The sequence below is a fragment of the Myxine glutinosa genome, chromosome 7, assembly GCF_964187855.1.
Source record: "Myxine glutinosa chromosome 7, kmMyxGlut1.1, whole genome shotgun sequence".
NCBI classification, from domain to species: Eukaryota; Metazoa; Chordata; class Myxini; order Myxiniformes; family Myxinidae; genus Myxine; species Myxine glutinosa.
The window spans coordinates 1,355,022-1,377,500 of record NC_136267.1 but is presented as its reverse complement, the minus strand read 5'-3'; the positions used below and the strand labels follow the sequence as shown (position 1 = coordinate 1,377,500).

Below are 22,479 nucleotides of genomic sequence, written 5' to 3'. Positions count from 1 at the left end.
GTAAGGAGCAGGTAAGCTCGGAGGCAACTGCAGTGGTGGAGGTGTGCAGGTGGGTAGACCCACTGGGAGAGGTACACGCCACAGCCCAGAAATTGTGCGAGGGCACCGGGAGATGAATCGGGGGAGTGAGACCCCAAATTGAAAAGCACCACAGTTTGGCCAATGGGAATTGGTTTTTAGAACCCATAGTGTAAGAGGGCCAATGGTTTGGCCGGAGAAAGACCCCGGGTAGTGTAAAGTTGTTAAAGTCATTTAGGAAATAGTTAGGATTGATGAACCTGTCGCACCATACGCAGCCACTTACCTGAGGTGATGATGATGACTCCACACCTGTGTTTTCTTTGTTTTGTTGCAGGAAATGAGAATTGCTGTGTGGATTGGTGAGACGCATCACGACGTGGATGAGACATTGGGGTGATTCCATCTCTCCCTCCCTAGGAGGGACTGATGATGAATTGGTAATGGCAAATTTTGATGTTGAGTTGAAAATGGCAAATTTTGATGAGAGTTGAAAATGGCAAATTTGATTGGTTAGGAGGGAGAGAAGACGAATTTGGTTTATGGGAGGAACGGGGAAGACAGTAGGGATGTTTGTTGATTTGTAAAGTAGATGTTTATGGGTAGTGTTGTGTTTTGTGGATACAGTAAGGGGTAAGGGAGGGGCCATGTAGGTTACCTGGTGGGGGGGGGGGGAGCGTACGGTAGGAACGTACCTGTCTCACCTGGTTCCCATGTGCCCCAGTGTGCATTACCTTACATTGCGTGCACTTTTGCGCCCTTACCACCTTACTCACTTGTCTGCTTCTTTTGTCTCCCACCTCCGAGGATCTGGCTTTGGGGTAGAGAGAGAGGAGAGAGAGGTGCTGGCTACGCAGTTGTGGGCCTGCACTTTCGCTGCTTGCTGCTTGGATTGATACACCATATGGACCGCAATGTTTGTGGCCACCCACAATGGACCGCAGTTCTTTTGCGGCCAAGCACCACCCGTGGAAGGACCTATGGGTCAACGTGGCACCTATGCCAAACAGGTGAACCACTAATAGTTGACACCACTGAAGGCCAAAATACAGAAATGGACGCGGTTGGCGCCTTTCTTTATTTTTGAAAAGAAGTAAGAAGGCCAAGTGCACCACACGAAGGCAAGACCAGCGGCAGAACATCGGCCGGCTGCGACACCACACAATGATTTATAAACACTTTATTGGTGCACCGGATGGTGCTCACTGTGTGATGGGGTGGTGCTTGATGCTTGGAAGGGGTGCTCTGCACGTTATTAAAGGCCGTCGGCCACAGAGCACTCGTGGGTTGGTGTATCGATGCTGGCAAGCGTGCTCTCTATGCATAACATCTGCATGTGTTCCTCCAAAAACAGGTCCTGGATCGTAGTGTAAATATCAGCGTAGTCTTGTGTAAATAATGCTCCCTACCGGCTGTATGTTTAGTTTGAGAATTCTTTCCGGATTCGGTTATCCTGTGGGTGTGTTTCTGTGAGGAGAAGGGTGCAACGTCGCAGGGGGACATATTTACTCATTTGTGAATATCTGTAAAACTGTCGCACTCAGGGTAGAGTTAATAGTAGAGGGAACTACATTGCGTGCCACACTAAAGTAGGTAAAAATTTATCGGGTCGGGACGCCCCGAGGGTAGAGAAGGGTGCAATGTTGCGAATATGGAATTTGGCCTCCATATCCGCTTGTAAATATTCCCCTATTTCCCCAATACTCCCCAACTATCCCCAATCCCCCATTCCCTAGTCCCATTGTCTGTAAACAACAATCAGTAGAGCCGACCTTCCCCTTATTCCCCCATTAAATGTCGTGCCCAGGTCCACCGCACCACACGTAGACAACTTTCGGACATCTTGCTAGTTATTCTTAGTCTATGTCAGTTAAGGCCTCGTTTCCATTAATTATGACTCTTCGTTGCACCAGAATGTGATTATATGGCACCAGTAGTGAGTTTAGGACCTTTCCCATACCTCCTCCCATCTTCTTCCCCGTCTACAACAACAGAGGGGCACGGCGCTGCGCGGGGGGGAGTGTGCGTCCTCCCACCGGCTCGGTTAGCCGCCATCGACAATGCGCTCCAGACAACGCACTCCAGACCATGCGCTCCACGGGGTTACCACAAAGGGGCTCCTTGTCAGCTCCTCGTCAAGGGCGGAGCCGGTAACCCCCCCGCACGCACCCAATGAGAAGCAACGTGCCGATTCCACGAGGCGGAGCTAACGAGCCGAGGGCGTGTCACTCCCCGCCGGATATACGCGGCCCCGCGCCGGATGTGACGTGAGATGCGCCCCCAGCCTGAGACGAAAAGACGCCACCTCGAGCGCTGTGCAACCTTCCGCATCTCTGGACCGGACCGGGTCGATCCTGTCCTTGAGCCAAGAGTGCACCTTGAGCCATCGATACCCGCTTTCCTAGCCATCAAACCCCGTGTGAGTCAGCTTTGTCCCGTTTATCTGTCGTCTGTTGGGAATAATATAAGATTGTGTCTAAGTGCTTGTCTTTCTATGTTGTACCTCTCGTCCCTGTAATCTGACCTTCCGAACGAATATAATCTCCTCCGGAGGTCTTGAGAACTGAACCCTGGGTGTCGTGTCATTTGAAACCCAGCCGTGTGTCCTTTTCCTTTATTGCCTTTATTGACCTAGCGTAGCGCGATTAGTCGACGTTCGAGTATAATCGGGTAACTTGTGCAGACGTGGTCATACCAAAACCGCTCGGTAAATAACATCTAAGCCACGTCTGTAACAATATATATATATATATATATATATATATATATATATATATATATATATATATATATATATATATATATATATATATATATATATATATATATATATATATATATACATATATATATATATATATATACAGTCACGTGAAAAAGTAATTACACCCCATGTAAAGTTTTGACTTTTTCAACATATTTCAACATACAGCTATTTGATCTTCATCTATCTATAATTCCAGCAATCTCTGTGTGTCTGTCTGTGTGTCTGTGTGTCTGTGTGTCTGTGTGTCTGTGTGTTTGTCTGTGACCGCTGTTTCTCGACAACCACGGGTCCGATATACTTGAAACTTGCCAGGTATATTGCTGGGGACCCGAGGATGTGCCTTTTCAAGGTTTGTAATTAATCGGACAAGTACCTACCGAGCTATGTCCAAAAAACGCTTCAACCAATCAGAGAGCAGCGAGCTATCACGTGTGCCGAACCGTTAATGCAATGCAAGCGTTAATGCGTTAATGCAAGACTTTTCTTTTTTTCCCTCTTCTCTTTCTACTTTTCCTTGCGATTAAATTGCAAACAGCCAAAATACGTTGGCGCTAATTGAATAATTGGCCATTAACACTAAAATAATCGTAACTGCGATATGCCAACTTCCGGACAGTGCAGCCTTCCATGTTGTTGTTGTTTGCAGCAGCGATTCATCCTAACTGCGATTTGCGAACTTCCGGACAGTGACGACTTATCTTCCGGCAGCCAATCACAGAACGCTCTGTTGCGTAGGCGTGGCCGATGTGAGACGAGCGGAGCTGAGCGCGTTACGAGCTGACCGCCATTACGGTACGTAATTCGATTTCTTATGCGCATTATTTCTCCCAATTCAGTCAGAGCGAAGGGCGGAAGCGAAGAGCGTTGCTTTTTTTGTTTACGGGCGTACGGGCGGGGTAGAGCGTACGGGTAGCGTTTTTTTTTTTTTTTTGGCCACGGAACGGGCACCCACGTACGGGCAATGCCCTAGTCTATCTATAATTCCAGTAATCTCTGTCTGTCTGTACGTTTGTCTGTGACCGCTGTTTCTCGACAACCACGGGTCCGATATACTTTTAACTTGCCAGGTATATTGCTGGGGACCCGAGGATGTGCCTTTTCAAGGTTTCATATTAATCGGACAATTACTTACCGAGCTATGTCCAAAAAACGATTCAACCAATCAGAGAGCAGCGAACGATCGCGTGTGCCGAACGTGGCGGGCACACTCTGCCTCGGATGGCACATTTGAGAGCGTATTCATTTATTTCACGTTTGCAAACTATGTTGGCGTTAAACTATGTTTTACAACTAATAAAAACGAATTTGCGATTCATTCGCTTTCCTGCGCGTTTGTGCACGCGATGGCGATTTCTTTACCAAACTCCGGAAGCCGTTCGCTTTGGACCAAACCATTGCATGTAAATAGAGGGGGGGGATTGTCACCACTCGCAAGCCGTTCGCTTTGGACCAAACCATTTCATGTAAATAGAGGGGGGGGATATAATTTTAGATATAGATATAGTACGGGCATGCCCTAGTCTATCTATAATTCCAGTAATCTCTGTCTGTCTGTCTGTACGTCTGTACGTTTGTCTGTGACCGCTGTTTCTCGACAACCACGGGTCCGATATACTTTTAACTTGCCAGGTATATTGCTGGGGACCCGAGGATGTGCCTTTTCAAGGTTTCATATTAATCGGACAATTACTTACCGAGCTATGTCCAAAAAACGATTCAACCAATCAGAGAGCAGCGAACGATCGCGTGTGCCGAACGTGGCGGACACACTCTGCCTCGGATGGCACATTTGACAGCGTATTCATTTATTTCACGTTTGCAAACTATGTTGGCGCTATGTTGGCGTTAAACGATGTTTTATAACTAATAAAAACGAATTTGCGATTCATTCGCTTTCCTGCGCGTTTGTGTACGCGATGGCGATTTCTTTACCAAACTCCGGAAGCCGTTCGCTTTGGACCGAACCATTTCATGTAAATAGAGGGGGGGGGGGTTGTCACCACTCGCAAGCCGTTCGCTTTGGACCAAACCATTTCATGTAAATAGAGGGGGGGGATATAATTTTAGATATATATATATAGTACGGGCATGCCCTAGTTTCTACAATATTGATAGATAAGGTGATATCATATAACAAATATCATGAAACATTTACATTTTGTAGTCCATTGTATAATTTAAATAAACATAAATGCAAATTTCGCATGTGGAAAAAGTAAGTACACCCCTACATTTATCACTATTTCAAATACCTAAAATTAGAATCAGGTGCACCAGCTCAGGTGCAAATGATTAGAACATCGTTTGAGAGGATCTTGGAGGAACCTGTCTTATTTAAACCTCAGACATTTCGTTTGGTTTGCCCTTTGTTGTTGAAGTGTGCGGTGTCACCATGCCTATATCAAAAGAGCTCTCTGAGGCCTTCAGAAAGAAGGTTGTAGATGCCTACGAGTCTGGGAAGGGATTTAAAAAGATCTCCAAACAATTTGAAATCAATCATTTGACTGTCGGGAAGATCATCTACAAGTGGAGAAGATTCCAAACAACTGCCAACTTGTTCAGGCCAGGCCGCCCCAGCAAGTTCAGCCCGAGAGCAGACCGCAAGATGCTGAAAGAAGTCTCTAAGAACCCCAGAATGTCATCACGGGACCTACAGGTAGCTCTTGCCACTGTTGATATCAAAGTGCATGAGTCTACCATTAGAAAGAGGCTGCACAAATTTGATCGACATGGGAGGTGTGCCAGGAGGAAACCTTTGCTGTCCAGAAAGAACATCAGGGCAAGACTAAAGTTTGCCAATGAACACCGAGGCAAAGACCAGCACTTCTGGAACAATGTGCTCTGGACAGATGAGTCAAAGGTAGAGCTATTTGGCCACAGTACCAGAAGACATGTTTGGCGAAAACCAAAGACAGCATTTGACCACAAGAACCCGATACCAACTGTGAAGCATGGTGGTGGAAATATTATGGTTTGGGGCAGCTTTGCTGCATCAGGGCCTGGGCAGCTCACCATCATAGAATCCACTATGAAGTCTTCATTGTACCAGAGGGTGCTTGAGGATAATGTGAGGCCATCTGTCAGAAAGTTGAAGCTCAACCGAAGGTGGACCTTGCAACATGACAATGACCCTAAACATGCCAGTAAATCCACCAAGGAATGGCTGAAAAGAAAGAAATGGAGGGTTCTGGAATGGCCAAGTCAAAGCCCGGATCTAAAATCCCATCGAGATGTTGTGGGGGGATTTGAAACGAGCTGTGCAGGCAAGAAACCCCTCAAACATTGCACAGCTGAAAGAATTCTGCATGGAGGAGTGGGCAAAAATTTCTCCCAGTCGATGTCAGAGACTGGTAGACAGTTATAAGAAATGCCTACTTGAGGTTGTTTCTGCCAAAGGGGGCAATACCACCTGTCAGAGCCAAGGGTGTACTTACTTTTTCCTCATGTGAAATTTGCATTTATGTTTATTTAAATTATACAATGAACTACAAAATGTAAATGTTTCATGATATTTGTTGTATTATATCACCTTTATCTATCAATATTGTTGAAATGAAGATCAAATGGCTGTATGTTGAAATATGTTGAAAAAGTCAAAACTTTACATGGGGTGTACTTACATATATATATATATATATATATATATTTTTTTTTTTTAAATATATATATATATATATATATTTATTTATATATATATATATACGTATATATATATATATATATATATATATATATATATATATATATATATATACATATATATATATACATATATAGATATATAGATATATAGATGTACATATATTGATTACATTCCTGCTTACAAACCTGCTTACACCAATATAAAAGGCTTTGAGTACATTTTGCATTATGCTTATGTGCCAAAAAGCAATGATGAGGGGTGAATCCAGCAGTATATAATCAAACCATTTTAAAATTTGGCACATAAGCAAGTTTAAATGCAGAATTTACATTTTCAAAGTCAATGCTGTGATTGGGAGAGATGAAAAACTTATTATCCGAGGTGTTTAAAGCAATGACGCCCGACTGACATCACCGGTGCTTGTTCTCCTCACTTGTTCTGTATCCGGAGATTTGGGGGGTGGTCGAGGTGGTGCTGGGTGTGAGGGATGCACACCCTCAGAATCTGACACATCTCCATTCAGCAACAGGTCCTAAAGGAACAAAAACACAGCTACTCCATATGCTCACCCATCCCAGCATATGCACCCAGCTATCCCAGCGAATCCCTAGGCCTGTTGTACACGTTCAGCTGTTTCGCCAGACCAAAATATTAATGTAAAAATGAACTGCCAACCCACAGGCATCAAACAAAGCAACCTTTTCACAACAGACATGATAGCTTGTAAAAAGTGTTCAAGTTAAATGTTGTTATGTCGGTTGGGTAGGGGCATATATAGATTTAGGTAGATCTGCATAGGTAGGTGCTTCGTCTATCGTGATAGGAAACCTCACCTGTAATAAGTTCTGTTTAGGCGGTTTGTTCGGATTAAGGTGTATCTTCATCCCCATTATGAGGAATGGGGCATGATAAGTAGTTCTAGGGCATAAGGATAAGATTCCCCGGTGTGTCGTAACCTCTGTGATCATTCCGATGTCCCTTATGACAATGCACTCATAGACATTAGCTAGGCCCATTAGTGCATACACACTAATTAACTGTGGTTAAGACTGCCCAGTGTACTTTTCCTTCCTCTTTCTTTCTTGTGCATTCTTTATTTTCCTCTTCTTATTTGTACATAATTAATAAACCAATCTGTTCTTCCTATTTTCCTGGTTTCCTCTCAATCCGATCGTATCAGTCTTTTCTCAATTGGGTAAGCGTGGCACGATTAGGAACCGCTTAGAATCGGGTCTAGTCACTGGCTAACAGCTCGGATCGCGGATCGCTATCCGCTCGGCGTTTCCATCCATATCCGTGATTCGGGCGGGAGTTATTCCCTCGTTTCCGGTCAGCGTTAGTACTTAGGTAGTAGCGAATCCCTAGGCCTAAAAACCCTACCTAACGCTGCCCAGGAAGGACGTTATAACCCCCAGGATCGCGTCGGCCAGATAAGAGACAAGGGGATTAACCCCCTCTTGATAAGGGGAGAGCCGACGTTTCTGAGATCCGTAACAATATATTTATTTATTTATATATATATATATATATATATATATATATATATATATATATATATATATATATATATAAATATATATATATATATATATATATATATAAATATATATATATATATATATATATATATATATATATAATATTATATATACTAGCTCGAGTACCTGGCGTTGCCTGTGGAAATTCAATAAAGTACTCCAGTAATTAAATTTGTGTTGTAATTAAAATCACTACAACCTCAACATATGATCTTCACAATACATATTACTCGATCGCTCCCGGGAAAGAACCCAAGCAGTGTATAAGCACAAGACTCGATCGAGGCCTGAAGGCCAATTATCTGGTTTTATCTGGGATCAATTTTTTATCCAAACATAACCCTCGACCTTCCTCTGGATTATTGAGGAGGCCATGAAATGTTTGGTTGCACTGGTTTCTGCAGGTTCTGAATGCATAAACGAACAAGCAAATAAACAAGAAATATGTTATGCATAACACAATACTTGCAAAATCCCTAAAATAAGTTGTTGACCTTTGGCCTATGTTGATGTTTTAGCCAATGTCGACCTAAAAAATAATTGGTGGTTGAATTCAGTGACAAACCCCCTTCACATTTCAAGTCAATTGGATGAAAATTGACAATTTTATAAATCTTGTTTATGCTGACCTTTTGACCTTTAGACCTCAAAAATAATTAGTGGTTGATTTGAGTGACCTGATATGCAAATCCTGTTCAAATTTCAAGTCAATCGGATTAAAATCTATGATTTTATAAATTTGACAGAGTTGTTGACCTTTGGCATATGTTGACCTTTTGACCTCAAAATCAATAGGCGGATTGCATATCCGTGATGCAATCACGGATATGCAATCACGGATAATCACGGATAATCCCTCACGACATGGTAGACAAACTCTACCATGTCGTGAGGTTTTGTGAAGATCGGTTTAAAATTGTGACCTGTAGGTGATTGACGTGCAAACAAACAGACAGAACAAGCATTCTGAGTATGGCGCTGCAATACATGTCCCCTACCGGCAGTCTGTCGTCCGGAAAACTGTTGGGGAAATTACCAAAGTTCAAAATGCACTAACTTTGTCAAAAATGAACGAAACGTCGTGAAGTTCGAACTTGATCTGTAACTTATCATGAGGAAACCATGTGCCAAGTATGAAATAATTAGCATTAAGAGTTTAGAAAAAAAAGTCCAGAAAACTGTTCTTTGCGTGACAGACTGACAGACGGAGGGACGGAGTGCAAACCTATAGTCCCCTCCGGTGTACACCGGTAGAGGACTAATAACGCGCACGACCAACCAATATATTTGAAAAATCTTCGATTTTCGCATGTAACAAACAGACAAACAAACAGACAGGGGTGAAAACATAATCTCTGCCCACCTTTGGTGGTGGAGGTAAACAGCAAAGGAGAAAATGGTGGAAATTACGATCAAGAAAAGAAAGAGAAGGAAGGATAGATAATATGGGACAGAAAGGAGGGTATGGAAGTATGTTGAGAGTTGAGAGATAGAAGGAAAACTTTTGGGGAGATAGGAGAAAGGGTCGGGATTGTTTTTGTGTAATATTTCTGTTTATAAATAAAATTCCACCATATTTGCAAATGTAATGAATCGATGGTAAATAATAATGTACAGTTTTATCCAACTCGTAAAACCATTACAGTTTACCTGGAGAGTTAAAAGAATCATGTGTGCTTCGTGTACACCTTTTTCCAGTTCCTCAGTGCTTGTGGTGTCTTTGGCTGAATCTTGCGTAAGACACACCATGCCACAAGTGAGAGTATTGGTGAGGAAGGAAGACACCTCATTGCATCGAGAGTTTCAACCACACCAAAGAAGCAAGCCATTTGTTTATGTCACACTCAGAAAGCCACAGGTTAACAGGTGGCAACGATCAACACGATAACCCTAAAAATAACATTGTGGGATACCAATCAAAGATGGTAATGAAGACTTACCTTGCTGACTTGCTCCGGCTGTTGTGTCGGTGCATTCTCCATCTGCTTCCTTGGAAACTGCAGGCAGACTAGGACAGGGATAAAGGTGTCACCAAGGTGCATCTACTTACATGATTAAACACCTCTGTAGTCCGTGCTTTTGGGAGTATAGAATATTGATCAAATCCGTTTGAAACATACATCTGCCGTTCCATGGGCCCATCATATTGCGTGTACTTGTGTGAGCACAGTGACATCATGGGACGTGGCACTTGGTCAACATGACGGTGAATGACTGCAATGCAAACCAGTGCTGTGATAACAACAACGTTTCGCTCGCTGTCTGTTTTAGACAAGCCAGCCGTTGGGTTTTTATTTGTCCTGGACAATTTGAATAAAAACCTTCATTTCTGACCCTTGTGACGATGCTTACTTTGAAGCTGCTCCGCCGACGGGACGGCTACCCATGTGCTCGTAGCGCCGAACGAGCGTTGCAACGGCAGACACGTGGGGGTCGAGGGGGCTCTCCGACCTTGATGGCTCAACCACTTCCACCCCTTCCTTTCTTGAATGAAAGAATAAAATGAAATAAACAATGAAAATAAAGATTTTGTGAATGTGTAACCAAGAATTAAAATAAATTCTTCATTATAGATCGTTATAGCCACAGGTCTGTTCCGGTTGCCCAGTTTGAGTCCTGTGTGTTGTATTAAAACAACCACAACCACCAACCAAGTACATGGTCCCGCACAAGTTCCCAGGCCAAAAATGATACGCAGCAGGATATCTCAAAAAAGTTGTGGATGGATTTGGACGAAACTTGGTGGAGAGATTGGGTGTGTGACGAGGACGAATCAAATCGAATTTGGAGAAGATCTGAATATGGATTAAGATACGAGAATTATTTAATTTCTAAGTGTTTCTTCACCATTGAGAGATCGGGTGCAAAGCGACATGATATTTAAAAAGTTGTGGACGAGTTATGACTAAACTTGGGGGACGAGTTGGTTCGGTGACAAGAACAAGCCGATTATATTTTCGTTCATGTCCGAATCCAGATCCGGCCTATCAGTGGGATAAACCACCGTTTAGAAACGATCCGGCCTATCAGTGGGATACAAAACGTAAATTGTTCAGGCTGGCGGAGGTATGTGCTCTACCGAGTGCCGTTCAAATTATTTATAAGCATTTTTTATGAAACTGTATTGATGCGCATTCATGTTCATAAAATAAAATAAAAAATCCCTTATGAATCACGAACCACCGGGAACGAATCCCCCCTTTTACCATTGAATCATTGCCCCAAAATTCTCGGTTTCAACATTCGCGGCATTTTTCTGGAACGTATCCCAAGCGAATGTCGTGGTCCGACAATATTTGACAAGCTTGCTCACCTGATCACCATTTCATTTCATTTATTATTTTGCAGGTACATCATAACATACATTGCACCCTTAAAAGACCTAATCTCTGTCAAGTAGCTCTCCCGGTACTATTGGGTTATTTAGACCTTCGGAAATCATCAAGATTGCAGTTTAAAAGAGTAGCAAAAATTAATATTAGAGTACACCACAGTAACGTAAGGCCAAATGGCCTCATTACTGGTTTGAGGTTAGTTTCTCAGTTTCATGTTGTCGTTTTTACCCCGTGCGTGCGAAGCGAAAAGCGGGGTTAAGCAATCGGTTCACTTTGTCTGTCTATCTGTCTGTCTGTGTCTGTCTATGATTGAGGGACTACTTAATTTAAATTGAATTGGATATTTTGAACATGAATCGGAACACAAACTGTAGTTTAGCTGTACTTTGGCTCTGATTTGTCCTGAGTGCACATGTGCAGAGGAATGAGATCATTATTTGTTCTGTCTGCGTGGCTGTCAAACAAAATTGAAAATTATTCCAAACAGGAAAATTAGTTTTTGAGGATGTGATAAAGGACACGAACAACAGGCACATTGCACGAATGTATCGTGATGGATAAAGGTGGTGTAAAAGACGTTGCATCAACTGCGGTAACCTTCCAGAGTTTTTTTCTAACCTTTAAAATCGTTATTTTATTTCAATTTAATTATATAGTTAAACACTGTAGAACACAAATCGCCTTTTTATCACTTTCAAAACCCTTTCACTTAGCAGGAAGACAAAATAATATTACACCATTTTACATCATCTCGACCAATCAAATCTTCTGCTTGCCAAGCCCGTCCGTGTCCTTTTTCTCAAAACTGCACGGGGTAAGGTGTTCCATGAACTCTATAGTTTTTCTATGATTTTCAGATGTGTACATACATTCAGAGAATTGCCGAGAAGTTAAGTTAACTTACATATCTCCTGTAAGTTCATTTGAGGATGGAGCGTCTGTCGGAGCAGTGTATAAAGAGAAGGAAAAACAAAAGGTAAAAAAAAACACAAAGTGTGTCAATCTGATGAAATGCACTTACCGCCTTTGCCTCAATACTGCCTGATTTGTCTCAGCTACAGCACATCGCGTCTCAAAAAACGTGGGTGGAACTGCCTGGTATGCCGAGTACACCCGTGAGCAAGTCTTGTTGGCCACACTGATGTGAGCAGCAATGGCCAGGATAACTCGCATGGTGGATTTCTGGTTTCCAGTCACAATGTCTGCAATCAGCGGAGGGGGGGGGGGGGGGGGCAATGGCGACAATGCTTCATACGATAACGGTTCTGTAACCTGGGTTACCGGCTCAGCTTTCTGTCAGAAAAGGTATTCCCAACAATTACATATCTCCTGTGAATTCCCAGAGAAGAGCTCAATGTCATAACAATCTCATAATACTGACCGGTAGCCGAAGTGTTACGCAGCCTTGTACCCTTCGACGATAGGTAAGCAAACACCTTCTCAACATTCTCAATCTTCTGGTCAAGGGAGCAAGGAGGTTGGTGCACTTGCAAGAGCTCATCAACTGGTGGGCAAGGCCGTAAGAGGGACGTCAACAAACCGGACACTTTGTGAATGAAAGCTAAAAATCAGGCCAAATGTTGAAGTTTCATCACACTGAGCGGAGACCGGGTGAATGTAGAGAATGAATGAGAGCGAAGAAAAATCGATGTGGTGCATGAATGACAAAACCCATGTGATGAGAAAGTATGCACAACTCCACCAGACCTTGTGTCTGAACAAGCAAGGCGAGCGCACTTCCATCGCGCAGATCTTGGTACAGGTTTTTAAGCGGTGGGTGTGGGTTGCTGGGTATCTTGGCTAGCTGGGCATTCAACCAAATCAGGTATGCATGCATCGGACACTGGTAACACATGATGAATCAACAGTCAACATTTTATACAGTAGGTGCATCCGCATCGTTAAGAAAAATCGTGTTAGCATAACAACAAGAAATCCACTGTTAATATTAACCCAAGTCCTTGGGAAAATTGGTCCAGCCACTGATGGAAGTGTCGGCTTGTTTGGTGTTTCCATTTGAGCACTTTGCTCGCAATGATGAGATCCCAGGTATAAATCCCTTTACTATGTTGATTTGTTCATTACCGACTTCTTTGTAATTCATGTAAAGGTATACTGATATCACCTGAGGTTCTGGTACAACATGTGATGTGTGTAAAAGCTCCTCCATGAACCTTTAACACTGTAAAAAAAAAAAAATTAAAGTAATGGTGTCTGATGTCAGCAAAGGGTGCAAGGGCAGGATTTGTCTGTTTACTTCTGGGTTTCATTGTGATCTCAGCTTGGGAAATAATAAACAAAACAATTATAATCTTACTATAATTCACCAAATGTCTGTCTGTCTGTCTGTCTGTCTGATCCCAGGTACCGAAAAAACGGCTGAACCGATCGCAACGAAATTTTGGGTGGGTAATCCTGGGACCCCCTGGAGTAAAATAGGCTATATTGTTTTTCCAATCTTCCAGTTTTTCCAAACACGATGGAATAATATTTACCAATATGAACAGTGATGTGGCTTTTATTGAAATTCTACAAATACTGTTTAGATTTTGAAGATTTGCGTGTGATATGATTCAACGGATGTTTATATGAATCGTTTAAAATAAAAAAAGCCTTCAATTTCTGATATTTTGCCTTTTCATTTGGGCCCCTCAATTGAAGCCCCGCCCATAGGGCGGGTACCGTTGCTGGTAATAATAATACAAGTTCCCTTCAAGGAACTTCAGCATAGGAGGAGGCCATTAGGCCTATCAAACCTGTGCAATGATCACTAACCTATCAGGCCCTGGGCCAAATCTGTAGTGTGTCAACCTGATATTAATACCAGAAGTACACAATACCATGGTGATGTGAAATCACCAATGTTCCCGCATTTTCTTTTGCACATCAATTGGAGAACAATGGCCAAAGAATGGTTTCAAATGCCATGTTACGGTAGTGAGGAAGTGCTGAACAGCCAATCAGGACCGGTCTCCCACTCACCAACGCAATATGGCAGCGCCCGTGCTTTGTTGTGCACACATTTTTCCCTCTGAAAATAGCTGAATTACGCAATTCTCTTTGATTTGTTTTTCAAAGATTTAAACATGGTCTGAAAGATGGAAAAGTCTGGATGGTACGGAGCAGAAAATCTTCCCACAGTTCACTGCTAAGAATGAGGAATGCTCTCTGAAACATGATCTCAGGTATCATCGAAAGTGGTATGCAAGGTAATAAGCAGCAGAAATGCACAATAACTTGTCAAACATTTGACCAAGGATACTCAACATGTTAGTGGTGAGATTTAATGCGAGTCAGATCAGCGATTGTGAAGACAGCCAAGCAGAAGTCACTGATTGAACTGTCAGTAAGGTATGCCGATCTGCTGGTACTACCTGCTCGTATTTGTAACGATTTTGTATCTGTACCTGCTCCTAATTGTGAATTGTAGGTGTTGAGAGCTGATGAGATCCAATATGTTAACCAATCATTTGTTTCATTATATCTTGAACAGTAGATATTAATTTAGTAAACACATCCTCCATGTTTCAGGTTCACTGACAAAACAAAATGAACAAGAGCACCGAAGCGTTTATCAAAGGCAGATGGCCTCTTCGCCATCACTACCTGCTAATGCATCGATACTCGCTCCGAGTGATGATGAGTGTCAGAAAGCATCTCCAAAGAAGCTGCATCTTTCCACGGGTGTCCCATCTTGCGATGAATTTGGCCGATTAGTACATCCTTGATTTTCAGGTGGCTTGAGCACCAAAGACAAAACGAATGCCTGCGGGAGCACTCCACAGTATGGAAGATGACTTGCAACCAATCGATATTAGAGGAGAAGCAATTGTGGTAGTGAATGAATTTTGATATCTTGGGTCTGATATTGACTAACGTGGAGACATCTTGAAGGAGATAGAGATCGGGATTGCTCCTGCCTTGAGAGCCTTTGGAGCACTGCGGAGACCTGCTTTTTATGGACTGACTTTTCTTTGAAGAACAAGAGAAAACTTGAAGTTTTCCATAATCTATGCTGCCGAAGCATTTTAGGAGTTACCAAGACTCAGGAATGAGAAGAGCACATTAGCACAATCATTGGAAGATGCAATTGCAACCAAGAGGCTCTGTTGACTACACCACCTCGGCCAGATGGATGATCATCGTATCCCAAAGAAACTCCTATTTGGATGGCTGCAAAAATGCCATGCAGCAGATGGAACAACGCTCAGATGGAGGGATAAAATGAAAAACTTGAACCCCACTCGGTAGAGCGCATGCCTCCGCCAGGCTGAACAGTTTATGTTATATATCCCACCGAGAGGCCGGATCGGCATCCGGACCTGAACCAAAATCCAATTGGCTTGTTCTTGTCACCTAACCAACTCATCCACCTAGTTTTGTCATAATCCGTCCCCAACTTTTTGAAACATCATGTATTTCACCTTTGCCCCATTTCTAAATGGTGAAGAATCACTAAATATTTATAAAAACTCTTGGACCCAGATCTGGATTTCTTTTAACCAAAATTGAACCAATTCGTTCGTGTCACACACCCAACCTCTGCACCAAGTTTCGTCCGAATCCGTCCACAACTTTTTGATCTATCGTCCAACACACATATCGGTTTTAGCCCCATCTCTCAATGGCGAAGGATCAATTAAAAATCTCGAATGTTCACAAACTCGAATCAATGGGCTCTTGTCACACACTCACCCAGTCAACCAAATTTCTTCCGAATCCGTCCGAAACTTTTTGAGATATCCTGCTCACAGGCAAGGAAACAGACAGACAGACAGGGGTGAAAACATAATGGTGGCGGAGGTAATAACATATGAGCAGGTAATGTGGCAATTGCGGGAGTGGCATGAGAGATGTTTTTGAAGGAGGCGCACAGGGGATGGGGTGGGAATAAAATTGAGAGGCAGGGTGTTGGGTTGGGACTTGGGGGTAGGGTTTGGGTTAACAAAGGAGGCCTCGCGCACATCAACCAACATGCAGATGGTGAGTACGAGAAGGAGAGTGCGTGTCACGTTGCCATGACAGCAGTACTTGGCTTCGGATCGGACACGACCAAGAGAGAAATGCGAAATGCTGACTCACGACTGCGTGTCCGATATGACGCACACGGGCGTCCGTGGACGAAGTGAGCCGCACAGGTAAAAAGAAACATTGGTTATTCCGTATGCATGTCACTCTTCATGAACTCCACTATGAGCATCAACAGCAGTGCTACAATGCGTGGCAGAACGGGGTACCTCCGATATGTCTGCCGAAGGTCGTGCATTGGCAGACATCCCAAACTCGGACCCTCCGTGGTGAGTATTTCAAAATAACGGTACGAGGACGACTCAATAAACATGACCGCACAGCCAATCAGGAAAAGGAAATCTCTGAAACAGCCAATCAACGATCACACTTTAAAGCAGCATCTGATTGGCTGGAGTGACAGCATTGATGGTTTGTGAGATCAGCCAAAGACAATAATTTCCTGAATAAGAGCAGCCGGGAGCCGGAATAAATAATTGATTATTTATTCCCATAGACATCACAAATACAACCAATTCAATCGATATGATCAAAATATGATTGGGTACAGAAACAAGCATTCTGAGTATTGCGCTGCAATACATGTCCCCTACCGGCATTCTGTCGTCTGGAAAACTGTTGCGGAAATTACCAAAGTTCAAAGTGCCATAACTTTGTCAAAAATGATCGAAACGTCGTGAAGTTCGAACTTCACCTGTAACTTATCATGAGGAAACCATGTACCAAGCTTGAAATCATTAGCATTAAGAGTTTAGAAAAAAAAGTCTGGAAAACTGTTCTTTGCGTGACGGACGGACAGACGGACAGATGGAGGGACGGAGTGCAAACCTATAGTCCCCTATGGTGTACACCGGTAGGGGACTAATAAGCCCGCAAGGTCGCTCGGTGGAGCAGCCTGCACGTATTGCACTATGTGTGAATTATATAATTACCAAATCACGGTCAGAGGTAACTCGGCTAAAAATTATCCAATTTTCACCAAATAAAGTTTATGAATGGTTGCACAGACCCCTACTCCTCACTAAAAGTGGAAACAGAATGTAAATTGGAGTTAAAATAAGCCCGCAAGGTCGCTCCGTGGAGCAGCCTGCACGTATTGCAATATGTGTGAATTATATAATTACCAACTCACGGTCTGAGGTAACTCGGCTTAAAATTATCCAATTTGCACCAAATAAAGTTTATGAATGGTTGCACAGACCCCTACTCCTCACTAAAAGTGGAAACAGAATGTAAATTGGAGTTAAAATAAGCCCGCAAGGTCGCTCCGTGGAGCAGCCTGCACGTATTGCACTATGTGTGAATTATATAATTACCAACTCACGGTCTGAGGTAACTCGGCTTAAAATTATCCAATTTGCACCAAATAAAGTTTATGAATGGTTGCACAGACCCCTACTTCTCACTAAAAGTGGAAACAGAATGTAAAATGGAGTTAAAACAAGGAATATTAACCGCTTTGTCTTTCCGCACTCTCAATTATAGTCCGGAAAACTGTTGGGGAAATTACCAAGGGTTATTTACCCACAGGTTCTGAATCGTTCCCAATCGCTAATTACCTCAGGACGGGCTCACCTGTGATTCGCACTCGGGACTTCGATTTATACATCTTGCAGACAGGTCAGCAGAAGCACGAGAAAATAAGTTGTTGATAAAGAACCTTTCGAGTCGCTAAATATCAGTAATTTATTATATTTTCCGGTTCACGATCAATGATCGATGTGTATATATATGTTGCTCGGCTTGGCTCCGCCCCTCCCGAAAGCACGCGCTGTGTCGCGCTTTTGACATTCGTGAGACGAGGCTGAGGGCGCGCGGTGCAGCTTGAGGGAGTGCCATAACTTTCTAAAAAATGATCGAAACGTTGTGAAGTTCGAACTTGATCTGTAACATATTATGAGGAAACCATGTGCCAAGTTTGAAATCATTAGCATTAAGAGTTTAGGGAAAAAAGTCCGGAAAACTGTTCTTTGCATGACGGACTGACAGACTGACAGACTGACGGACTGACAGACGGAGGGACGGCGTGCAAACCTATAGTCCCCTCTGGTGTACACCGGTAGGGGACTAACAAGCATTCTGAGTATTGCGCTGCAATACATGTCCCCTACCGGCAGTCTGTCGTCCGTTAAACTGTTGGGGAAATTACCAAACTTCAAAGTGCCATAACTTCGTCAAAAATGATCGAAACGTCGTGAAGTTCGAACTTGATCTGTGACTTATCATGAGGAAACCATGTACCAAGTTTGAAATGATTAGCATTAGGAGTTGAGGATAAAAGTCCGGAAAGCTGTTCTTTGCGTGACGAACTGACAGACGGACAGACTGACAGACGATGGACGGAGTGCAAACCTATAGTCCCCTCCGCTGTACACCGGTAGGGGACTAATAAACCAGACCGAAAGTCGAACAGCGGCGTAGCCGGGCTTGTAAAATATTATAAACCACAAACGCACATGGTTAGCTTTTTAAACAGTCGCTAATGCTGCTTATAACATTAAACAAAGAAATTTGGAGGAATCCAGACATCCATGAGGTAAGTTTTACTTACAGAACTGAGGGAAGATCTACTGTAATCTAGATTATACCCCACAAGAGTTGGGTACATACCGTTTTGTTGGAAGAGACGTAACGCCGATGCTTTCGATATTTGATGGTCATTTTAACAATCGGTTTGTTTGTGTTTGTGTTTTTTTTTTTTTTTTTTTTTTTTTGTATACAAGATCGAGGCTCGTGAAAGAGCGAACATTAATCACACAGAAAGACAAACAGACACATAAAACAAATAACATCGGGAGCGGTAGACAAGATGGGGAGAGAGGGGGAAGGACACAAACACAACATTTGAGAGCAGGGACCGAGAGACATGGAGACATCGAGAGATCTGTGGGAGGGAGAGGGCTTTGGGTTGGGGGGGAGGCATGTGAAGGGGGGGGGGGGGGGTGGGAGAGGTATAAACATATGGACACTGCCAGGACTTCCAGGAAAGAAGTTGGAATTTCAAACAAGGTGGATCTGGGGTGAATTAGTGGGGGTAGAAAAAATCAAGGATTTGGATGGGGGAAGATAAGAGATGGTGGTGAACAGCTGTTTTAAAGACCTGGAGGGAGGAGTGGGATTGAAGGGAGTGTGGGAGTTTGTTCCAGAGGCGGGAGAAAAGAGGAATGAAAGAGTGAAGGTGAGCAGAAAGCCGAGATTTCGGCAGTTTAACCATCAGAGGGTTGCTGGCAGATCTTGTGCGACCTGTAGGAATATTTGGGGGACAGAGCACAGAGAGAGCTGGGGGAGCAAGGCCGGAGAGGAGTCGGTAGAAGACAGAAAGACCACCTACCTGCCTGCGGTGAGTGAGTGAAAGGCCCTCAGAGGTAGCTTCATCGCGGGAGATTCCAATGATTTTGAAAGATTTGGATTCAACAGCGTGAAGCCGAGCCAGGTGTGAGGCAGGAGCACCAGCCCATAGGGGAGAACAGTATTCCATTGAGCTGCGGATGAAAGCCTTGTATGTGGTGAGGAGCTCAGGTGTGCCGAGGAAGGACTTCGCATGACGGAGGCCGCCCAGTCGGCGACTGGCTTTGGAGGCCAGCTTGGAAATGTGGTTTTCCCAAGAAAGATCATGGCAGATAGTGAGACCCAAAAGCTTGAGCGACAGAACTTCTTGGAGAGGATTGTTGAGAAAGTAGATGGGAGGGTTGTCCAGTCGATCTTTTCGGAGAGACATAGTAAGAGAGTGAGATTTGTCAGGATTGAAAGACATGTTCCACTTGTTTGACCAGTCTGTGATTTTGTCCAGGTCTTCAGAGAGTGAGGAGGCTGCAGACTGCCGATCTGAGGGAAGAGGAATGGAGCGGCAGAGAGTGGAGTCATCAGCAAAGAGATAGAGAGGATTTTCCAGAGAGTCGGAGAGATCATTGATAAAGACCAGAAAGAGCACAGGGCCCAGCACACTGCATTGGGGAACTCCAGCCTGAACAGGAAGGGGAGATGAGAGAAATCCATTCAGGGCCACACGTTGACTACGACCAGAGAGGAAGTCCGCAAGCCATGCATGGAGATTTCCATGGATACCATAGGAGGAGAGTTTGGTGAGCAGAGCTGGGTGCCAGACCGTATCGAAGGCACGTGATATGTCAAGGGAGACAGCTCTGATTTCCTGTTTGGCATTGAGGACCTCCATACATTGTTGAGACAGCAGAAGCAGCATGTCCAGAGTAGAGTGACCTGGTCTGAAACCAAATTGATGATCCGAGATCAAGCCATTGGAGAAGAGGAAAGATTTCATATCCGAAGCAATGATGGATTCCATGACTTTGCTGATAATTGGGAGCAGGCTGATTGGTCTGTAGTTGCAAGGATCTGTTTTTGCACCTTTTTTGTGTAAAGCGGTAATGTTAGCTGATTTCCAGGATGCTGGCAGATGACCTTGAGCAAAAGATAGGGTGAAAAGAACAGAGAGAGGGTGAGATAGAGCGGCAGAGCAGGATTTTAGGACCCGTGGGCTGATGCCGTCTGGTCCAGTTGCAGAATCAGAGTCGAGGTTTGACAAAAACTCCTCCACCTTGTCAGGAGAGAAGGACACAGAGTTCAGGAGCAGTTGGGTTCGACTGGGAAAGGTGGGAACAGAGAGAGCTGGGTTTGGGACTAAGGATTTTGAGGCAAACACAGAGTTGAGGCATTCGGCTTTGTCACGTGCGATGTCAACTGTGTGGCCATTTGAGGTAAGGGAGGGGATGGAGGGGGGGAACAAACACCAGAAACGGATTTGACCAGACGCCACCAGGATTTGGAGGAAGGAGACAGGTTTGAGAGTTCATTCTTGAGTGAGGAGAGATAGTGCTTCCTGGCACTCCTGAGAGTAGACACACACTTGTTCCGAGCTTGGTGGAAGGAACTGAGATTGCCTTCAGTTGGATTAGCCTTCCAAGAGGCAAAGGCAAGTTGTTTCAGGGCAACTGCCTCACCACAAGATTCAGTGTACCATGGACGGGAGGAAGGGTAAGACAACTGAAGGCGAGATGGGATAAATCTGTGCATGAGAGAGATCAGTTTGCTTTGGAAGAATTCCCAGGAAGAATTGATGTCAGAGGCAGTGGAGATGGGAGACCAATCCAGACGATTGATGGCTGCTTGAAGACCGTCCCAGTCGGCCTGAGTGAAATGCCAGACTCGTCGACGCTGAGGAGGCTCTCTGAGAATGGCCAGAGAGATGTCCACTTTGACAAGCACATGATCAGAAGAACCGATTGGAGCTTGGATTCAGTGTTCCACACTGAATGAAAATCGTAAAGGTAGAGCATGGCGATTGTGATATATGACAGGTTCGACGATATGTTTGGCATAAACTGCATATTGTCGTGTGGCCGGCTCTGTGAAGACAGAACGTCCATGGATGGAATCGAGCTTAACGAGGCGACAATCAATTCAATGGCGGATCATACATGAGAAGGGGAGTTTGGGGGAGAATGCCGATTCCCTTCACGGTCCGACAATGTCTTCTCCCTGTGGAAATTAACTCAACCTAAGACGGTGCAAAATGTACAAACAGAAGGAATATTTATTACGGAACCCGAGAACAATGAAACACGCCAATAAATAACTATGGTTCCTAAACCGGGATCCCGCACACCTCACTTCAACAACAGCACAGGGGAAGGAATTAAATAAAGGAATCGTCGTGTTGTGTTCTGTGGTGCGTCTTATCTGTGTCTGGCAGTGTCAGGGATAGTCTGGCTCGAGCGCGTCGTCCGACGCAGCTCCGGTCGGTAGGACGTAGGCCTCGTTCCGCCCCCGTTCGAGCTCCACCAGCCCCTCCGTATGACTCGAATGAGTCGCGTGCAGCTCGCTCCTCCGGCCGTTCCCGGACTCGTCCACCAGAGACGCCCCCTCGTCCGGAACCAAGATGAGAGGTCCGCCGGCACAGGAACGCGCAAAGGGCAACAGGACAAGAAAGAAACGGTCTCCAACGCGGGAAGGCAGGAAGAGGCAGGCAAAGGTGAAGAGGCAGATGAGAAGGGCGAAGAGGGAAGGAAGAGAAAATGTCTGTCTCCGCTTACTTTTATCAGACGTCCCCTGACGTCAGCTCTCTAACTCCCCCAATCAGTGCGTCATTTCCTTGCAGCTTTGTGTGCCATCCTCATGTCAACGGCGCTTCTC

General features: G+C 44.1%; 1 protein-coding gene across 5 annotated transcripts in view; it reads right to left on the bottom strand.

The window, feature by feature from the left end:
- DIXDC1 (DIX domain containing 1) overlaps positions 1-22,479 on the bottom strand; it is an 88,539-nt gene that overhangs the window by 52,420 nt on the left and 13,640 nt on the right. For 4 of the 5 annotated variants that reach the window (XM_068121732.2, XM_068121731.2, XM_068121736.2 and 1 more), the window contains exons 3-9: positions 13,009-13,144; positions 12,683-12,805; positions 12,323-12,503; positions 10,319-10,450; positions 9,907-9,974; positions 9,617-9,696; positions 6,862-6,960 (exon numbers count right to left, since the gene is read on the bottom strand). In XM_068121732.2, the coding sequence (XP_067977833.2) occupies positions 6,862-6,960; positions 9,617-9,696; positions 9,907-9,974; positions 10,319-10,450; positions 12,323-12,503; positions 12,683-12,805; positions 13,009-13,144 (819 nt within the window). The remainder of the gene's footprint in view (positions 1-6,861; positions 6,961-9,616; positions 9,697-9,906; positions 9,975-10,318; positions 10,451-12,322; positions 12,504-12,682; positions 12,806-13,008; positions 13,145-22,479) is intronic. The other variant, XM_068121734.2, reaches the window with a different exon arrangement.